The sequence below is a fragment of the Thamnophis elegans genome, chromosome 4 (genome assembly GCF_009769535.1).
Source record: "Thamnophis elegans isolate rThaEle1 chromosome 4, rThaEle1.pri, whole genome shotgun sequence".
NCBI classification, from domain to species: Eukaryota; Metazoa; Chordata; class Lepidosauria; order Squamata; family Colubridae; genus Thamnophis; species Thamnophis elegans.
Window position 1 is genome coordinate 113106015 of NC_045544.1, and position 21617 is coordinate 113127631.

Consider the following 21617-nt stretch of genomic DNA (forward strand, 5'->3'; position numbering starts at 1 on the left):
ATGGTTCTGGGGGACTTCAATCTGCCTTCGCTCGGTGAACACTCTGATGGAGCGCAGGAGTTCATGGCTTCCATGACAGCCATGGGCTTGACCCAGGTAATTCGAGGCCCAACCCACTCAGCGGGTCACACGCTCGACCTCGTATTCCTCTCGGAGCAGTGGAGTTATGATCTTGGTCTGAGGGGAAATGAGACCATTCCCCTGTCGTGGTCAGACCACTGCCTACTGAGGCTAGACTTCCGGAGGCCAAATCCCCACCGTAGGGAGGAGGAACCGACCAGGTGGTTCCGCCCCAGGCAACTTATGGACCCAGTAAGGTTCCAGACGGAGCTTGGGGTTATTCCAGATGCTCTCGCCCACAGTTCGGCGGAGACTCTTGCTGTGGCCTGGCACTCGGCAGCATCAGAGTCTCTGGACCGGATTGCGCCACTACGGCCCCTCCGGGTCAGCGGCCCACGGAGGCCTCCTTGGTTCACCGAGGAGCTCCGTGAGATAAAGCGCCGGAGGAGACGCCTAGAGCACCTGTGGAGGTCCGATAGGTCCGAGTCGAGCCGGGCACTGTTGACAGCTTGCACCAAGGAGTACATTCGGGCTCTAAGAACAGCCAAAAGATCACACATTGCCTCCTTGGTAGCATCCGCCGAGTGCCGCCCAGCCGCCCTGTTTAGGATAACCCGCTCCCTCCTAAATAGGAGGGAGACGGAGAGCCCCTTACAGGGTAAGGCTGAGGAGTATGTACAGTTCTTGGCGGACAAAGTTGCTCAGTTTCGATCGGACCTGGACTCCACTCTTGCAGATCCAGCCGAGACACAAGGGAATGATCTGGCAGACCATCTCTGGGTTGAGTTTCAGGATGTTGCCTCCGGGGATGTGGACAAGGCTATGCGAGCTGTGAGCGCCTCCACCTGTATACTGGACCCCTGTCCCTCCTGGCTGGTTGCCAACAGCAGTGAGGTGACACGAGGCTGGATCCAGGCGGTTGTTACCGCCTCTCTTCGGGAGGGGCATCTCCCCACCGCGCTGAAGGCGGCGGTGGTGAGACCCCTCCTGAAGAAACCATCCTTGGATCCAGCAGTTCTTAATAACTACCGTCCAGTCTCCAACCTCCCCTTTGTGGGGAAGGTTGTTGAGAAGGTGGTGGCCTTCCAGCTTCAGCGTACCTTGGAGGAAGCTAACTATCTTGACCCCTTCCAGTCTGGCTTCAGGCCCGGTTACAGCACAGAAACCGCTTTGGTCGCATTGACCGATGATCTCTGGAGAGCCAGAGATGGAGGCCATGCGTCCATCCTGGTTCTCCTTGACCTCTCAGCGGCTTTCGATACCATCGACCATGGTATCCTTCTGCGACGACTGCGGGAGGTGGGGGTGGGCGGCACTGTTTTGCAGTGGTTCTCCTCCTACCTCTCGGACAGGTCGCAGTCGGTGTTGGTGGGGGGGCAGAGATCGTCCCCGAGGCCCCTTACTTATGGGGTGCCGCAGGGCTCGGTCTTATCCCCCCTACTATTTAACATATACATGAAACCGCTGGGCGAGATCATTCGGAGGCACGGGATAAAATACCATCAATATGCAGACGATACACAGTTGTATCTGTCCGCCCTGTGCCAACTCAATGAAGCGGTGGAAGTGATGAACCGGGGCCTTGAGGCTGTTAAAGACTGGATGAGAGCTAACAAACTGGTGCTCAACCCGGAAAAGACCGAGTGGCTGTTGTGTTTTCCTCCCAATAATTTGGCTAATGTTCCATCAATCAGGCTGGGGGGACAAAATTTATACCCCTCAGACAGGGTCCGCAACTTGGGAGTCCTCCTGGACCCACAGCTGAGTTTTGACCATCATTTGTCAGCTGTGACCAGGGGGGCATTTGCTCAGGTTCACCTGATGCGCCAGTTGCGGCCCTACCTGAACCAGGAGGCCCTCACAACAGTCACTCGAGCCCTTGTGATCTCTAGGCTGGAATACTGCAATGTGCTCTACATGGGGCTGCCCTTGAAGAGCATCCGGCGACTTCAGCTAGTCCAGAATGCGGCCGCGCGAGTGATCGTGGGCGCACCACGGTTCGCCCACATAACACCGATCCTCCGTGAGCTGCGCTGGCTACCTGTTGATCTCCGGGTGCACTTCAAGGTCCTACTTACCACTCACAAAGCGCTCCATGGTAGTGGATCTGGCTATTTGAGAGACCGCCTTCTGCCAATTACCTCCCTGCGTCCCATCAGATCGCACAGGGTAGGCCTCCTCCGAATCCCATCCGCCAGTCAGTGCCGACTGGCGACTACGCGGAGGAGAGCCTTCTCAGTCGCAGCTCCGACACTATGGAACAATCTCCCCGTGGAGATCCGCACCCTCACCACCGCCCAGGCCTTCCGCACGGCCCTTAAGATCTGGCTATCCCGTCAGGCCTGGGGATAAAAAATCTTAGTTCGTCCCCTCCCGAATGATGAATGAATGTTGTGCTTTATTTTTAATATTATGTATTGTCTTATGTCTTTTGTCTTTGTACCCCCTTCCCCATGTTTTGTAAGCCGCCCTGAGTCCCCTCAGGGAAAAGGGCGGCCTATAAATTATAATAAACACTCTAAACACTCTAAACACTCTAGTAATTTATCAACTGTAATGCTTCACTTAAAAACTGTAGCAAGTGAGGTTGTAAAGTGGGGCAAACTCACTTGACACACATCTCGCTTAACCACAGAAATGTTGGCCTCGATTGTAGTTGAGGACTACCTGCATATTTCACAGACTAGTATCATGAGTTGATGGCAGGATGGATGTGAGTGGCAAATCACTTGTTTGCCACTTGCTTCCCCATCATTCTCTTTAGTGCTCCAAGAAATTACCTATCACTTCAATTTATGGGGTAGGCACATTCCATACACAACACTGAGCTCCAAGCAATCACCATTTTTCACAGACTGTCAGCTATATGTCTCAAATACTTTCTTAGAAGTAAAGATAAAGGTATAATTTGTGTTGTAGTACACCAACTTCCTATTTATTTTTAATTTTAAAAAGGATAACAAAAATCAAAACAACCTGGTGGTCAAAAGAATATCGTAGGCATGCTAAGCAATGTTCCCACATTGCCTATCCCGCCTACATAATGCAAAATTCCAGCCAGGAATCTTGGAAGCAGGAAACACTGAAAATATAGCCATTTTTCCACAGATGATTCTGTTAGAGCCTTATTTCTAAATTTGTGTAATCTCCCTCTAAAAGCTTCTAATTCCCTTTTGTCTGAAATTGTATAGGGTTTCCTGCCTGAGCAGGGGGTTGAACTAGAAGACCTCCAAGGTCCCTTACAACTCTGTTATTATTCTCTTATTCCTTTTTACCTTTGTTTCCCCCCCCCCCCCCCCAAGTCTTACCTGTTAGTATCTCTGGCCACATCTTCATAAATGCTTTGTACTCCAATCTCCAGCCTTGTGCATCCATAGGACAACATGTCACTCAAATGCCGTTTTAGACAATAATCTGGCCTGGTCTCTATAGTAATCCCAATGCACTTTGTAAGGCTTCGCTCAGAGTATCTGTAGAAGGAAGTAATAGGCAAAGTGAGGTGAAAAAGAACTGCAAATGAAATGGGTTAAGTTTAGTCAAGATTGTTCATGTTATGGTCCACAGGTTACATCTATCTAAGCTGGCACAGCTCATTACAATCACTGGCTTCGGAGAATATTTTAGCAAATCATTTTATGACAGCTATGACAATGGTGCATTCAGAACTGCCTCTAAATCTCTGCAGTCTGCTGCTGAAATATTGTGTAAACTAGGATCTTTTACTAAAAGATAGTCTGGAGCTGATCACACTTGTGATTATCCATTGCAGTGAAAAACTATGCTGCCTCATGTCATAATAGCTTTGGAGAAAAAGGACATTTGCTTGAATGTTTTCTCTTTTCAGGACACTATTTGCTTCAGACATGTTTCAACGCGAACTAGTTTTAAAGAAACGTTAATTCTACTTCCAATATTAGAAAACAAAGAAGTTATTTTCCCCCTCTATGACACAGATGTCAAACTCGTGGCATCACATTGCAGTCACATGATGTATCACAACGGTTTTCCCTTTGCGGAACTCGGGGTGGGCGTGGCCTGCATGTGACACATCCAGGCCATACACCATCAGTTTGACACCTCTGCTCTATGAAAAGAACCAGAGAACAATGCCAGTGGGTTTCTGGTATTCACAAATGCAAGATTTTTTTCACAATTTTATGATAGACAAATCAACATGTGAATTGTCTTGAAAATGTTCCTGAAGCTCACCAAAGACTGGTGCATGTCCACTGTGCTTCAAATAACCGCAGCCTTGACTTCAGTGCACGCCTGTGCATAGTGTATTAGTATTTAATGGGACTGATTTGCAGATATATACAGATAAGCCACCTCATTCAAGGCTAGCACAAGAACTGGCTATCCTCAAATGAAAACCTGTGAGTCTTGGTACTTAAATGTTTTTAAATGTTTTCGCATTTAAGGGAAATGCTGATCTGAAATATCTCAATGAGAAAAAGCAATCAATATTAGTCAACATTATTAGTGTGTAGACATTCTTTTATTTCAGTTAAAATTATCATTATTTTATACTAGCTTTTTGGAGCAGTATTGCTTTATTAAACATGGTTTTGGCTATTATTTCAGGTAGTTTGAGAATTGTGCCACAGGCTACTATGTCGCGAGGTAGCAACAAAAGGCTTGGAAAGGATATTCAGATGCTATGTCTATACCTACAAAGATCACAACTGTGAAGACAATGCTTTTCCCTGTGACAAAAGTGTGAAAGTTTGAGTTTGAAGGAAAAAAAATAGTATTGAAAGAGCATTGACCCTTCTGAACTTTGTTGCTGGAGAATACAGCAACAAAGAAAACAAACAAATAGATCACAAAACAATAAATCAGTGTTGTCACTTGACATGCAAATGGTATGGCTTTATGATATTTGGGCACAGTATGTGAAGAACCAGTTCTCTTACCAAGTCCATCATGCTGAAAAAGGTGGAAGGAAATAAAAGAAGACCAAGGTGGATAGACTTGATTTATAGTGGTGATTAGGTACTTACCGTAGCTGGGGCAACCTAAAGAACTAGATGGTGATAGATGCTCCTGAAGAAGGTCTATCTAACAACCGATAAAGGTGTAAGGGTACGTGATCAATCAATTCCAGTGGATAAATAATTTTGCCTTGTATTTTATTACTTTCATTGGATTTTAATTCCTTCAGATTCAATTTGAATCTGGGAAGTAAAGTGGGGTACTGTTCATCAGCCTTTCCCAAGTTACTGAACTCTAGATGCTGCTTCACAATCTGAAAAGGAATCCATTGCTCAATCTTGGAATCCACTGGAAGCAAAATCTAGCTCCTGTTGGAGAGACTATAATTATACTCTCTAGAGAATCCTTAAAAAAAAACCTTGTTGCCTCTGGTCTGCCAACTTCCTGTAACTACTGTGAAGCTTTTACTTTCAGCCACATCCCACGCTGCAGGGAAGAAGTAGTTTTCAGAAGCCTATTTTCAATGAATGAATGAATGGTGGAACACAAATTTTCCGCTGATGACTAATATATAGTGCACTGTTGCAAAACACAACCTGGCAAATAAAATCAAAGGTAAATATATCTTGATTTTGAAGTAATCATTCTACTTTGAAGTTGTAGAAAAAGTATTTCAAAGAAGAAGAACACAATTAAATATAAAAAGAGATAGAAACTAGGTTATTAACTACATTTCCTAGTTGCAGGCAGGGGATCATATCCTCACTGCTAAAACTCTGCATTGCAGCAGCTACTGTTATTTGTCATAGCCATACTATGCAGCGAGTTAAATCTAGAAGTTATAGAAATGTATTTGTTGAGATCTAGATTAGATGATTGTAATATAACTTTGCATCATATTCATCTGGTATGAATGCAACATATGTAGAAACATATAGATTAAGAACCCCTATATCCTATTAAGAAAAGTAATAGCTACTTTGAAGAAAATGGCCAAGCTCATTGGAAGATTCACAATGGAGGCAGGTCACCAGAATGGAACTTAGAAAAATTTAGACAAAGCAGAGTTGCATAATCCACAATTTACCCATTCTACAAAGTGTATTCATAGACCAGTGGGGCAAGAAAGATAAGACAGCCCAGAAGTCAATTCATGTTCCTACCAATGACCAGGATATGAAAATGCAAGTGACGTAGTTTAGGAATCAGCCATGGTATGGGACGTCATCAGGGAATAAATCCAGCCATTTAGGTTCTTTGAACCTAAGAATGACCAAGTCCAACAATGACCAATGTTCCTTCCAGCACTAGGAATTTGGAAAGCTGCCAACCACCCATACCATTAAGAAGCTGCCTAGTGCTCAATGAACCTGTTCTAAATAAGTAGCAATTAAGGTGTACCCAGTCAATACTGAATAACAACAATCACTTACAAAAAGGACATTCAGTGATATGATATTATTAGAGGGAAGAGGAATATTCTTGGCCCTTTCTGGAATTGTTCTGCAGATGTTTTAAATGTGGCCTGTTATTTTTCTTTTATTTATTATAGTGATATGCCCATCCATCTCCCAAGAAGCGAATCTGGATGGCATACTGCAAAACAAATCATAAAACAATAAACGTGCCAAACCCAGTCATATTAAACAAGTTAGAAAAAGGAGGACACACAAGAGATCTTACTGGGTCCCTGAAACCTCCAAGTAAGATGACAAACCAAGGTCTTGAGGGACTTCTGAAAAATAAGGGCATATGTAGCTGACTTCACTTCAGAGTGGAGAATGGTTTAGAAGGAGACAGGCAAACAATGCATCTGACAGAATGGAGAAGTAATATGTGTTGTTTCAGAAGCACACATGCCTGTGCCACTGCATTTTGCACAAGTGGAAACTTCCAGATATTCTTCCATTGCAGACCCACATAAAGCACATTACAATACTCCAGTCAGAAGGTGGCTACAGAAGGAATAAGTGTCAGCAGAGCCACCCGGTCCAAGAATCTGTGTAACTGATGCATAAATGAAACAGTGCAAATGCCCTCCTAGTCATGACTGCCGTCTGCTCTTCTAGGAGTTGTGAGGTCAGGAGGACCCACAAATAGCATATTGGGTCTTTCTGGAGCCAAATAACCCCATCCAGCACTGAAGATGGTGTTACATATAAACTGTTAACATGCCAGGTTTTTATGTTTAGATATATGGGGAGAGAGAAAGAGAGATGGAAACTTGCAGTACTGACAGTTGATGGTTTTACCATCAAATGTCATTTGCCTGGTCCAAGGGATGGAAAATGGGTGTTCAGATCGTTATGTCTACTCCCACAACATTTTCCTCTATAATTGTTCATTTTGACTTTTAATCTTTCTGTACTTCAATCAATGCCATCCTTGTGAGTTCAGCAATGTATTCTTAAGGCTTGTAGGAGATAATTCAAACATTGTATTATGGCCCACACATATATACCATGTTTCCCTGAAAATAAGACAGGGTCTTATTTTCTTCTGACCCCAAAATAAGCGCTTGGCCTTATTTTCGGAGAGGTCTTATTATTTTTGAGGTGCAGGAGGCAGCGAGCATAGTCACCTTATGGCTGCTGCTGTGTTGCAATATTTTCAGGGAGGGCTTATTTTCAGGGGGGGCTTATTTTAGCGCATGCGCTCAAAAGCTTGATTGGGCTTATTTTCGGGGAAACAGAGTATAATTTTTAGGGCATCTGACTCCCAACAAGTCTGGGAGGTCTTATGCCACAAAGGACTTTATAGATGAAACCAGTATCTTAAATTGCATTTGGAAGCCAATCAGTAGCTAGAGCAGCTTGCAGAACAATGATGTCACATGGCCATAACAAGAAATGTCCATCACCGTACCACTGTATTCTGGAGTACCTGTAGATTCTGGGCAGTCTTCAAAGGCAACCCAATAGAAAGCCCATTACAGCAATCAGTTTGTGAGCTGACTAAGATGAATGACTGAAATGGTTCTTGGTTTCTGGAAAGAATGTAACTGGTGCAAAGGCACTCCTGATCATAGCTGCCACCTGCTCTTTACTGTAGGTGTAATGAGGTGCAATGAATCCATAAGGATTCTCCAAACTGTACATCAGTCTTGAATAAGGAACTGCATTCCATTTCAAGACCAAAGACTGAAGATCCCAGAGCCAGGCCTCCAAAATATCTACAGCCACTCAATCTTGTCAGGATTGAACCAGAGTGTATTCCTCCTCATCAGACCTACACAGTCTTCAGATACTAGGGCCTTGACAGCATCACTTTGTCGGCCTGGAATTGAGATGTATAATTGAATATCATTGGATATCTTTCTCATATTTTCTGTAATATAGCCTGAATTCTTTCATAAGAATAGCCAACTCTGAACCATAGACAATTCTTCAAGGACCGCCCCCCCCCCAATACACACAAACATTAATAGGATTATTGAATAAACTATAGCACATTAGAAATCTTATTGTAGAGACTGAGCTATCATTTGGCTGCTTTCAACAAACAGCTCTTCGGCTACCATCTGTTAGCAGAACAATTCCTGCTTCTGAATTACTTACTTACAAATAATCTCTTCCCTTCCAAGGCACATTTTATTGCTTTTTTTTAATTATAGGAATGCTTTTGTGAGTTCAGATTCATTACAATGTTTTATTATATTTTAATATTTTTACCTTTAGGGTTATTTTAATAAGCAGTTTGGAAACACTTTTCAAATAAATAAAATTCACTCCATATAACTAATGTCGGAGGACATTAACATGCAATTTAAAGGGATAGATCATGAACCAGTCAGCATTTCAGGCAAAGTTGGATGAAGCAGAACTTGTTCTATTATGGTCTAAGTAAGCCAAACTTTAAATGGCTTGATTTTTTTTTATTTTTGGGTAGAAGAGAATCAGAAAGAGAAGCCACAAAAGCTTATTTGGCACGTAGGAAGGAAATTTCAAACTCAGACTTACACGGTTGCATGCAAGCTTTACAAAACAAATTGTTAATTACAAGTTGGATTTTTTTAAAAATGATACAAAGATATTGTGTGTGTATTTCATACATTTCATATCTCTCAAATAATCACAGTTGCCATGAGACAACTGCAAAACTGCAAAATTCTATGTTAAGGAAAGGATTTTATGCTAAGGTGGGGCTATTATTTTCTAAGTATATTTCCTCCTAATGTTATTTTACTTGCTTTAGCTTTTATAGATTCTAGTATATGCAGATGTGCAAATCATACATGTAAGAAATAGTAGACAAGTATTCCATAAATAGAAATTTATGGAATACTTGTCTTTCAAACATTTGTTTAAAATAAACACAAACTCACCCCCTTCCTTTATTTTTTATTTTTTCACCATTATACATAACTGTGTAGTGTTTCACTCCATTTTTATATTAATCAGAGCTACTTTGGTTTGATATGTCTGTGATGAAAAAGTGTGAATGCGGTTTCTGAAATACTTATGAGACCTAGATATGTGTCCAGTGTAGAGATGAGATTAGACAAAGAGAGCTTCAGGAAAGAGGCTAGGATCTGGCAATCAACTTTTGATTTACAGGACTGAAGATTAACTTGGTCCCAATGAGTTTGGTTTTAAATGGTATTAGTGGATGCATAAGATAAGTACTGTCCATTACCTAGGTTACTGTTGATTTGGGGTCTCAATAAGGTCAAGGAAATAATTAAGGCAATTATTGGAGATATAGAAATACAAAATGAGCTATGATGCATAGCAAAGACTTTTCACCACTAAGAAAATACAGAGGTTCACACCTGCAAAATATTTGTATTCTCTCTTCTAGCTTCATTATAGATGAATGTTTTCAAGAGCTTGCTTTAAATGGTCTCTGTTCAGTCACCCTGTGAGGCAAGTTCCAGAATATTCTAGAAGAGACCAGGAGCATGTAATCAAGCAGGACTGAATCCATGGCATGTGCACCTTCAGGCTGCACTTTTTTCTGATTTATAATACTGTAGATACTCCATTTTTTTTTAAGGCTCATACTAAACAACGTTATGTTAGACATTTTTTTTTTTAGACATTTTATTAAGATTTATAGGCCGCCCTTCTCCCTGAGGGGACTCAGGGCGGCTTACAATCACAGGGAAGGGAGTGCAATACCAAAAAAACAAACAATAAGTGAACAAAATAAAGTAATAAAACACAACTTGCATTCCACAGTCAACACTCGGGCGGGTAAATTGGAAACCTATCCCCAGGCCTGCTGGGAGAGCCAGATCTTAAGGGCTGCGCGGAAGGTCTGGATGGTGGTGAGGGTACGAATCTCAGCGGGGAGATCGTTCCACAGGGTCGGAGCTGCAACAGAAAAGGCTCTCCTCCGTGTAGTCGCCAGTCGACATTGACTGGCGGATGGAATTCGGAGGAGGCCCAGTCTGTGGGATCTAATCGGTCGAAGGGAGGTAATCGGCAGAAGGCGGTCTCTCAAGTACCCAGATCCACTACCATGGAGTGCTTTAAAGGTGGTCATCAGTACCCTGAAGCGCACCCGGAGATCGACAGGTAGCCAGTGCAGCTCGCGGAGGATAGGTGTAATGTGGGCGAACCGCGGTGCGCCCACTATCACTTGCGCGGCTGCATTCTGGACTAACTGCAGTCGCCGGATGCACTTCAAGGGTAACCCCATGTAGAGTCCATTGCAGTATTCCAGCCTAGAGATCACAAGGGCTCGAGTGACTGTTGCGAGCGCCTCCCGGTTCAGGTAGGGCCGTAACTGACGGACCAGGCGAACCTGGGCAAATGCCCCCTACATTATAAAGGTTGATCTTGCTTAACAACTTACCCTGCTTAGCAATTGTTCAAAGGTATGATGGCGCTGGAAAGGTAACTTTATGACCAATTCTCTCATTTACGATCATCAAGGCTTCCCCATGGTCACAACCAACATTTGGACACATCTCAACCCGCAGGAATTTACAATCATCGCAGCTTCCTATGGTCACGTGATTGCTATTTGCATGCTTCACATCTGGCTTCAGAGAAGAAGTCAATGCAGAAGGCAGCAGTAAATTCCCAAGTCATGGGTCATGTGAGGCCTTCCTTAATGACCCATGACTCACTTAATAACCAAATGGGAAATTACCTCATTATGTGGGTCATATTGTATGCCAGTATGTCAAACTCAGGGTGTCACAGTGGCATCACGTGATGGGAGTTTTTCCCCCTTTGCTAAACCAGGCATGGGTGTGGCCAGCGGGTGATGCATCTGGCCTGCGGGCCAGGAGTTTGACAGCCCTGCTATATGCTGTGGCATATGAGGTCCAAGAAACAGCCAGCCTGGTGTTAGCTGGATCAGGAGGAATGTTAATTATTTTTAGCACCTCCTTTCACTCCCAAAAGATGTTTGGTCTAGATCAGGGCTGTCAAACTCCTGGCCCACAGGCCAGATGTGTCACATGCTGGCCATGCGCACGCCCGATTTAGCAAAGGGGAAAAAAGTACTGATACATCACATGACACCACCGTGATGACGTGAGTTTGACACCCCTGATCTAGATGATAAAGTATATGGCCACTAACTTTAGTAGAAATTATGTATAATTTTTAAACATTCCTTATAATGTGAGAGCAACCCATAGCGGCTTTCATAAAGAAATGGACACATGAATGTTAGCTTCCTGGAGCCTAACACAGAAATAAAACATTGTTAGCCTGGAACATCTGCAGAGTTGTCCTATCTTGTTAGCAAGATAATTAAGAAATCATCACACCCTAGTGTATTAGTAAAGTAAAATATTTTGCTAACTATCCACTTATCAAAAAGCCTTTTCTCTAATGTTTTAATAAATCTGATTAAATATGACTTTGGGAGAATCTTGTTTTCTGTTGCTATATTGTGATTGAAGTACCATATTTTTCGGAGTATAAGTCGCACTGGAGTATAAGATGTACCAAGATTTTGAAGAGGAAAACAAGAAAAAAATAGTTTTTGCCCTCCCTGGTCCTCAGGAACATTCTGTAGTCCTCTCAAACCCTCTACACATCCCATTTTTGCAAAAAGCAGACCCGTTTTTGGCCTCCCAAACCCCCCACTTTTTTCCCTCCGCAGCCCCCAGGACCACTCTCCACACCTCCCAAGCCCTCTGTGCACCCGGCTTTTTTGCGAAAAATGGGCCCCTTTTTGGCAAAACCGGGATGTGCAGGGCGGGTTTTCAGGAGGCCAAAAATGGCCATATTTGGTGTATAAGACGCACTGACATTTCCACCCTCTTTTAGGGAATGGCAGGGGTGGGTTCCTGCCAGTTCTAACCTCTTCTATAGAAGAGATTCCACAAATCTACAGTGCCATTTAGAACTGGTTCCAACTCCCTCCCCCTGCCCGTCTGCACATCATCAAGATGAAGAGCGAGAGGAGGAATTCTGGAAGTTGAAGTGCACAAGTCTTAAAGCTGTCAGGTTTGAACACCCCTGGGCTTTTTTTCTAAATAATTAGGGGTGAGAGTATCTTGTAACTTGACAGCTTTAAGACTTGCATACTTCAACGCCAGAGTTCCTGAGCCAACATGACTGGAGGAGGAATTCTGGGAGTTGAAGTCCACAAGTTTTAAAGCTGTCAAGTTTGAACATCCCAGGGTTTTTTTTTCTAAATGGTTAGGGGTGCAAGGGTCTTGTAACCTTACAGCTTTAAGACTTGCGTGCTTCAAATGCCAGAGTTTCTGAGTTAACATTTTGGTTGCTAAGCAAGAGTGTTGTTAAGTGAGTTTCACCACATTTTACAAGTTGGCCATGCCCACCCAGTCACATGGCTGGCAAGCCACTCCCACCCGGTCACATGGCCGGCAAGCCACTCCCACCCAGTCAAATGGCCAGCAAGCCACTCCCACAAAGCAGGCCACATCTACAGAAGAGGTTCTAAAAATTTTGAAACCCACCACTGGGGGGGGGGGGGAGTGTGCCTTATACTCTGAAAAGTACGGTATATAAAGTAAGCATTGGGAATGAAAGAAAAGAGAAAATAAATCACTGGCCTCTTGATTGAAACAGTTATAACAAAATGTTATTATTTTTCTTACTTAAAGATAGTCAGGATAAAAGAATACAATGGCTACAACTTCATCAATCAACTTTTAAAAACGTTTATCTGTTACTATATAAAACTGACTCCAATATAACTGAGGAAAAAACAAATCAATTCTTATGTAATATTGCTCTTCCAAAGATCACACATGATCAAACTTCCTCTCTAGCTGTACCTTTATTTCTTCAGGAAATAACAGATCCTATTAAAATCATAAAAAGAAGAAAAGCTCCAGTCCTCATGGCTACTCCATTGAGTAGTATATAATACATATTGATTTTTTTTGCCTGTTTCCTGGCATCCATTTTTTACTCATTATATTGGAAAATTCATCTTCTAATACTTCTTCATACAGGATATGTACTTTCTCTTCCCGTAGTCATCATACTTTTTCCTCTTGTTTCTTTCACTGCTTTTTCTTTCATTCCCATTTTTTGCCAAGATATTTCATGCATTAATTCATGTGGGAAAATTGAAAATTATCTCACAAGACAATGAAAAAATATAAGATTCACACTCAGGAAACATTTAAAATATTATTTAATATTAATCTTGCATTCATCCAAATAAATGCTCATCTCTCTACTGAGTTTCATTTAACAAGAGAGATATTTGTTTTACTCAGGGAGAGAAACAGATCTAAGCTTGTATCCGAGTTTGGTATTTCCAAAAAAGGAGAATTAAGATTTTGTTTACTTATCTATTCTCCAGAATTTTGGGAGAATTCATGGAACAAACTAAGACTAATCCATTATATTGTGAGAAACTTCTCCCTCAATCTATCTTAAACTGTAAACAAATGTAGACACGATTTGAACACGTTACATTTGTGCTCCTCTCCAACAGACTTTTAACTACTTTATGCGATGAAACCTTCTTGAAAACATCGATCCCTCCATCCATCTCTAATCTGCCAAAAATTCCCGGGCGTTTACAATATTTTGTTAAATTCAACTGGTCCTAAAATATTTTATTATTTATTTATATTTATTGGCACACAGTTCCTGTGGACTCATATGCTTTCTGAATTTTCTCAGAGTCAATGGGACTACTACTTTTTCTAGGGTACCTTTGTTTTAAACTGAAAACAGAGGTATAATAGAAACCTTGTAAAATTGAGATGGATATAACCATCTCGGGAATCATCCACTGAATTCTAGTAGGAGTAACCAGATATGATATTGAACTCTTCTCCAATTTCAAAGTTGAGGAAATAATACTGGGCACAAATGCACCACCAAGAGAGTTCTCAGCTAATTTATGTTTTCAGGAAATTTAACAACCCCTCCTTATCACCTAATATGGTTCATATTAATGAAAGACATAAGATGCCCATGGGGAAATCAAATTCTTTTAAATATTGTTTTTAGAAAAATCATATGATAAATTAGCCTATAACAGTGTATCATATTTATTTAGAAAGATGCAGTGGTGGGATTCAAATAATTTAACAACCAGTTCTCTGTCCTAATGACCAGGTGGGTAGGTGGGGCTTAGTGGTCATGAGACCGTGTGGGTGTGGCCAACTCAACATTATTCAGGTCGATGGATGCTTTGCCTTACCTGTTACAATGTAATAAGGGTTAACCGGAGAGGCAGTTTCTGTAAGCAGGGCAATAAAGATTAAGCTAGAAACAACAGCAGAATGTTTCCTTCCTGCCTTCCTTACAGGATTAGCCCTGTAAAGCGGAAAAAAAACAAAAGAAGATTTCTTCCAACAACCAGTTCTCTGAACCTCTTAGAAAGTTAAGAACTGGTTCTCCCGAATAGGTGCGAACTGGCTGAATCCCACCACTGGAAGGATGTGACTGGGATCCACCATTCATAAAATGATGAGTAGCTTTGTTTGGAGATAGCAATAGCAATAGCAGTTAGACTTATATACCGCTTCATAGGGCTTTCAGCCCTCTCTAAGCGGTTTACAGAGTCAGCATATTGCCCCCAACAATCCAGGTCCTCATTTTACCCACCTCGGAAGGATGGAAGGCTGAGTCAACCTTGAGCCGGTGAGATTTGAACAGCCAAACTGCAGAACTGCAGTCAGCTGAAATAGCCTGCAGTGCTGCATTTAACCACTGCGCCGCCTGAGATGTACAGTATATATCTGTTCTCCATGTCCAAAGTGAATCTGAGTGATTTGAAGCAGCGGTCTTCAACCCCTGAGCTGCAGCCTGGAACTGGGCCGTTGCGTGTTGGGAACTGGATCACGCAAGCCATAGGCAAGCACACGAAGCTTCATTTGTCCAAGCAGTGTATGCATGTTAAATCATCCCTTATCCCCACCCCTCAACACTGGTACACAGAGCCAGAAAGGTTGGGGATCGCTGATCTAAAGCATACTGGAGTTTGGAAAGAATGGTTAAATTTACTATTTTGCTTTCTGATAATTTTTTTTAACTGTTAGGTATTAACTTTGGGAAGAGGTTAGATCAGGTTAACTCAATTTGTACATCATCCTGGAAGAAACTCTTCATGGTTTCCCACTTCCAAGAAAAGAAAAAGACTGAAGCCAGGAGGCACTGCTTTTCAATGTCATTGCTTCAGAACAGACTTACCACAGAGTTCAGAGTAGCCTCTTCCTTGATGACTTTCAGAATGTTAAAGATGTAAAGTGTTTCCTGGTCTGTTAAATGAACTTTATCATCTTTGCCATCTTTTATTGTTTAAATAAAATTGGTATTCATATTGCCAAAATTTGGTTGGTTTTTATAATACATTTGGTTTACATTTTTTTTAAAAAATGTGTATGTTTTAATGTCTTCAAATGGTGAATTTACAAGATTGTGGCTGGATTTAACAGGCAAGCATTTAGAAGTGTTAAAGAGATGTTCTCAAAATTTTAAATGGATCCACTGACTCAGAAACATTGCTTACCTCTGGCAATAAAAACTGAATTAATTCTTCAGTGATAAGCTTACTTCTTTAAAGAATATGCTCATGCACACAAAAAGGGGGGATTTGAGCGTATACCTGCAGTGATTTCTCATCTTCTTCCAACTTCTTTAAATTTACCCTCATGTTGAAAAATAAGAAGTAGACATGAGTTCAAGCAGTTACTGCCTCAGAATTAGTTATTCTGAGAGGGCTGTTAGCCACATTGGTTGAAGAATGATGGGAACTGCTATTCTTGGGAAGGGCCATAAGCTGGAAAAAGCTGTTGTAGGCAGAATCTGGAAAAAGATTTAAGTTATAACTTTTTTGGGCTTCTGCAAATACTTTAGTAACACAGAATTGATGGGACTCTACAGATTTGAGAGGTGTCTTGAGACTTCATCTCACCATATTATTGTATACCTCAACAATTCAATCTTCCTTTGAACAGAAAGACTCCATGTGCCTAATTTTCATTCCATTTTGGGATCTGAACAGCAATATAGATAAAATATGTCTGCAATACTGAAATGCTTCTCTAATTTTAATTCAGGGAAAATAAAATGGTCTGTTACCAATAGTTTATAAAATACTAAAACACAGCATTGTCTAAAAAACTGCTTGGCAGATACCAGAATTTGTTACAATACCTTATTATCTAATTTCCATTTAATAACCATAAAAAACTGAAACGGGGAGCAACTAAGAGACTGAAATCATTTTAAAGAGCCACTGACATTGTGACTGCCTTTAGAATAAATCAATGCAGGTCTTCAAATTCAGCCAAACTACAAGTCGCAGTGTGAATTTTATTTTCCAAATAAAAATAACTGACAGCATCATTGTGCATAAAGTTACACAATGCAAAATTAAATCTCTGGCAGGTAAAATGAGAACCCAGCGCTCTTCCCATTGGCAGGATAAGGATAAAAGCATCCCCCCCATCTGTCTTCTGCCAGCTTGCTTCTACTCCAATTTGTTTAAAATTCTTTAAGCCTGTTCAAAAGACACATAATTAAAGGTCTTATCTGTTCTCTTTTCTCTGCCAAAAGTTACTAACAACTTGATGGCCAAGTTAAACTTTCTTGGACTTCACTCAAGGTTTTAAATCGTGAGTCAGAACTGGATTGGTTTTGGCGAACATTTTCCTCCATCTCCTAAATGAGTCAGAAGAAAAAGTAAGATAAAGAAAACCCAGTTTATTTTCATTTAAAAAGTTAAGGTCATCTATGTGCTCCTGTTCCAATCACTTTCTCTTCCCCTCCTACCTGCTTTCTCCCCAGAATTCTGTGTTTCAACACCTAGAAGTGAAACCCTTTCTCTAAAGAACAAAGTCAAGTCGCAGCAGAGTGATGATTGCCATGCAGGCAGCTGTCCTCCCACAGATGTGACGCCCTCTGCCTTATCCATGTAATCATTAAATCCCCAGCTGGGCCTTGTTTGATAGGGATCTAGGAAGCCTATTGAAATCTCTTTAGTGGCCTCATGTTCTCAAGAGATAAAATTCATCAGCCTTGCCAGGCATTCTTTAGAAAGAGAAAAGCCCTTGTGATTGGGTCAGGGGATGGTTCTGTTTCCCCCAAACACAGAGGCTCCTTCATGCAATGCCTTCTGGGAAAAATTGCTTGCATCTGCTGGAATTTTTCTATAAAAGGCCAGCAATATGTGGCCATGTAGGAACCTCATGGACTAAAAAGATATTTATTGTGGGCATAGAACTTGATTTTATAAGGAGCTGAATTATCATTCAGTGTAGTAGACAATTGACTGGCCATTCATTGGAGACAATGTACATTTAAAGGCTCAGATGCCAGGTGCATATGGGACTTCCAAAGAACAGAGATTGCTTTAATGCTCTTTAGAATTGTCTTTTCCTCAGAGCTTCTCTCCAGCTGCCTTGACCCACAATCCCCATCATCCCTTGTTGCACTAAAGGGAAGGTGAAAGAAATACTAAATGCAGGTGAAGGTGCAGAGGTGGCCAAGACTGCTCTTCTCTTTTGATGTCATTCTAAAAATCCTACGGTACCCTTACAGTGCTAGCTAAGAGCCAAGCTGCCAAAATATTATTGAAGAATATTTGTTTAAATTATTTAAGCTTTTGTGAAAGTTTTAAAAAAATTATCATCATGAAAACTGTGTTAGAGAAAGAGAGAAATATTTACATTGTCTGGTAAATTATTTTTAACAGACATGCAAAATTATATACTGATTAAGCAATTTCCTTGCTTAAGGCTACTTTTGTTAATTCCAGTTGCAAACTTTTATACCAGGGGTGTCAAATTCGCGGCCCACAGGCTTGATGCATCACATCTTGGCCACCCCCACCCCCATTTTAGCAAAGGGGGAGAAAGACACAATACGTCACATGACAACATGATGATACGAGTTACACACATTTTATGCTCAAGTATTTTAGAAAAGTATTTCTAGCAATCAGGATGACATTTATGTTTTATCAATTAGTTCAGTTAAGATAATAACGAAATAGAGGTTTGCTGCCCTTATATTACAAAAAAGCACATTAGTGCACTTCATTGCTTTACAGGTAGTTCTCGAGTTATAGCCATTCATTTAACAAACGTTTGAAGTTATGACAGTGCTAAAATAAATGATGTATGTCTGTTGCAGTGTCCCTTGGGTTGTATAATTGCAATTCAGGTGCTTGGCAACCAGGTTTTTACGATGGTTGCAGTGTCCCAAGTCCTGTGATCATGATTTACAACCTTCCCAGCTGGCTTCTGACAAGCAAAATCAATGGAGGAAGATGGATTTGCTTAACACTCCATGATTTGTTTCACCCGATGACTTACTTAATGATTGCATCACTTAGTGGACGTTCCGGTCCCAGTTATGATTATAAGCCAAGGACTATCTCTACATATTCCATGAATTCTTCAGTAGAAAAAAAGTCAGGCATATCAGCTAGACCAGTGTTGGTGAACCAACCTCCCTCTCTCCCTCCCTCCCTCTCTCTCTCTCTCACACACACACACAAAAATTAATAATAATAAACAAAAGAAAAGTCAACTCTAGCTCTAGCATCACTGATGTCATTCAAAACATGCATAATCCTTTGGGATTCGCACAATTGCCCGCATGGATCTACTGCATGCCACATAGCAATAGCACTTAGACTTATATACCACTTCATGGTGCTTATACATTCCTTTCTAAATGGTTTACAGAGTCAGTCTCTTGCCCCCAACAATCTGGGTCCTCATTTTATCCACCTTGGAAGGATGGAAGGCTAAGTCAACCTTGAGCCGGTGAGATTTGAACTGCCTAACTGCAGCTAGTAGTCAGCTGAAGTAGCCTGCAGTACTGCACTCTAACCACTGCACCACCTCAGCTCTTACATTCAGGTGGTGTTCTCTTTCTGTTGACAGGTCCCTGTGGTGTACCTAAAGCTGCTCTGGGTTGAACAAGGCCTTTGTAAGTGGCTTCAAAGACCGGTTTTTCTTTTATGGCCTCTTCAGCCTCCAAAAACCACCCCAAAACACACACTGTGTCAGGCCTGCAATTATATTCCTTTTAGAATTTTGGCTGCCACACTTTCTCTTATTTCATTATGCTGTTTCTTTAGTATAGTTGATGGGAGGGGGGAATAGACAGGAGTGAGATGGTGGAATGTATTGTTTTCATTCTTTACTAGAAGCCAAGGTCATCCTTTGTCTCCGCACCAGTACACCTGACCGGAAGAAGCTGGGTGTGGATGCCAGCGTAGAAGAAGAAGATTGGACCATATGATGGATTGTTGGTGTGGGGACAAGATCATGAACTTTTAACTGGGTGGAATTGTGATGTCATTTGCTGTATTGGGATTCCATAGCATAATGTCAAGATGTCTGATTTATTAAATTGGAATATTAAGGATCAGTTTGCCTTTGACTCTGATTTAATTCTACATGATACTTGGAACGCTGACATACTGTTCTACTGAAAGTTTGGGAGGGTTCAGAGGCTGCCCCAGAACACATCCCATTCTCATGCTCTTCGCAGCCTCTGAAAAACTTGTAAAAGCATGCCCCATTCTCACAGGTCCAATTCTTCTACAATTTTTGAGGCTCCAGTGCCCATGTGAGAGCATATCCCATTCTGTTGCAGCTTCCAAAAGTCACACGAAAAGAGGGCAGGCTTTAAAAAAAAACTTAGTTGGATGTTGGCGAATCTTGGCATGTTACCCGAAATATTGTAGCATATTGTCTTGGACACATGTGCCATCAATGAACTAAACAGACACTGTCTGCTGTGGAAAAAACTCACTACCCGGCATCTAAACTACCCTTGAAGTTTCTCCAGGAAATATATGCATCTTCCCTATTATTGTATTGTTCCCAAGTGACATTTTTTAAAACACTAGCCGATTACCCGGCGTTCCCCGTGTATTTATTTAAAGGGGGGAAATATCCGGACCAAACATAATTTCTAATGTTGGATTTTCCCCCTTATCAGAGGGAGCCCCCGCATGGAGTACTGTGAAGCCATTACCATGGCAATTCCACTGCACTATACAGTAGAAGCCATTTTATGGCAGTACAGTAGAAGCCATTTAAAGGCACAACAGAACACACACCCCAAGGAGTGTTAGCGGTGTCTTTCCCCCACAGTATTTGTCTCCAGAGAGTAAGTCATGTGGGTACCAAGTTTGTTTGAGGCGTTCCAGAATTATGCTGGAACATACACACACACACATACACACATTCTGAAAGCATTTTAAATTTCAATCAGCTAGCCTTATAAAATAAATTAATGATTAAAGACATTTAAACAAAATGTTTCCTCAACTCTGTCCTATAGAATAGCTCTTTGAACATGTAAACACAACACCGTATATATGGGAAAGTCTCTCCAAATTTAATCTTTGCAATAATTCAGTGTGATGTGTTGGTCTGAGAGAATATGACTAGCACAAAGTCACCACTTAATTCTACAATTAGGTGGGTACTTGAACTATCTCCAATGCCTTAACTTCTATACTACACTGGTGATCTGTACTGTATACATGATATTTAAAGTAAAACAGTACATTTATGGAGCCATGTTGAAAAAAGCTGTGGGATTTCCTTTGGCGATTACCAACCTGACAATCTCTTTGTACTGCTAGGATATTTTGATCAATGATGGGATCAGATATTACAGGAAGAGAGCTGTGTTAGTCTATGGTAGCCCAATATCAGAAGAAGGCTAGTAGAATCTTTCGGATTAATGGATTTCATTAAGAGGTATAAGCTTTTGTAAGCTATGGCTCTCTTTATTGGATGCAATATAATGAAAGGGTGATTATACACAAGCAATTTTTCACCCAATTGATCAGCAATACCCCTCTGACTCATTCCAATTTAAATCTGACATCAATCTAACCACTCCATTGCATCTGATGAAGTGAGCTATAGCTCACAAATCTTATGCTTCAATGAAATGAGAAAACCTTAGTCTGAAAATGTACTACCATATCCCTGCTTATTGGAGGGATCAAGCTATACAGGACCTATCCAATTTAATTAATAATGATTGCTTCAGCACTTTGGACTAACTTTGTTTAACCATGGTATGTTGAATAATATATAATTAGGTACATTCACATTCTATAATAAACCAGAACAACACCCCTCCTAGATTATAGCTTGCCAATACGTCTTAATTTCTTGCCTTAAAGGAGGACATGTCAATCACGATTAAAACATTCATCTATTTTCATCATACCTGCTGTCTGCC

At 41.3% G+C, this 21617-nt stretch overlaps 1 protein-coding gene across 1 annotated transcript in view; it reads right to left on the bottom strand.

Annotated features, from left to right (window-relative positions):
• The window catches only part of ELP3 (elongator acetyltransferase complex subunit 3), a 104759-nt gene that overhangs the window by 71344 nt on the left and 11798 nt on the right, over positions 1-21617 (bottom strand). The window contains exon 8 of the mRNA XM_032216720.1: positions 3369-3530. Coding sequence (XP_032072611.1) covers positions 3369-3530 — 162 coding nt within the window. The remainder of the gene's footprint in view (positions 1-3368; positions 3531-21617) is intronic.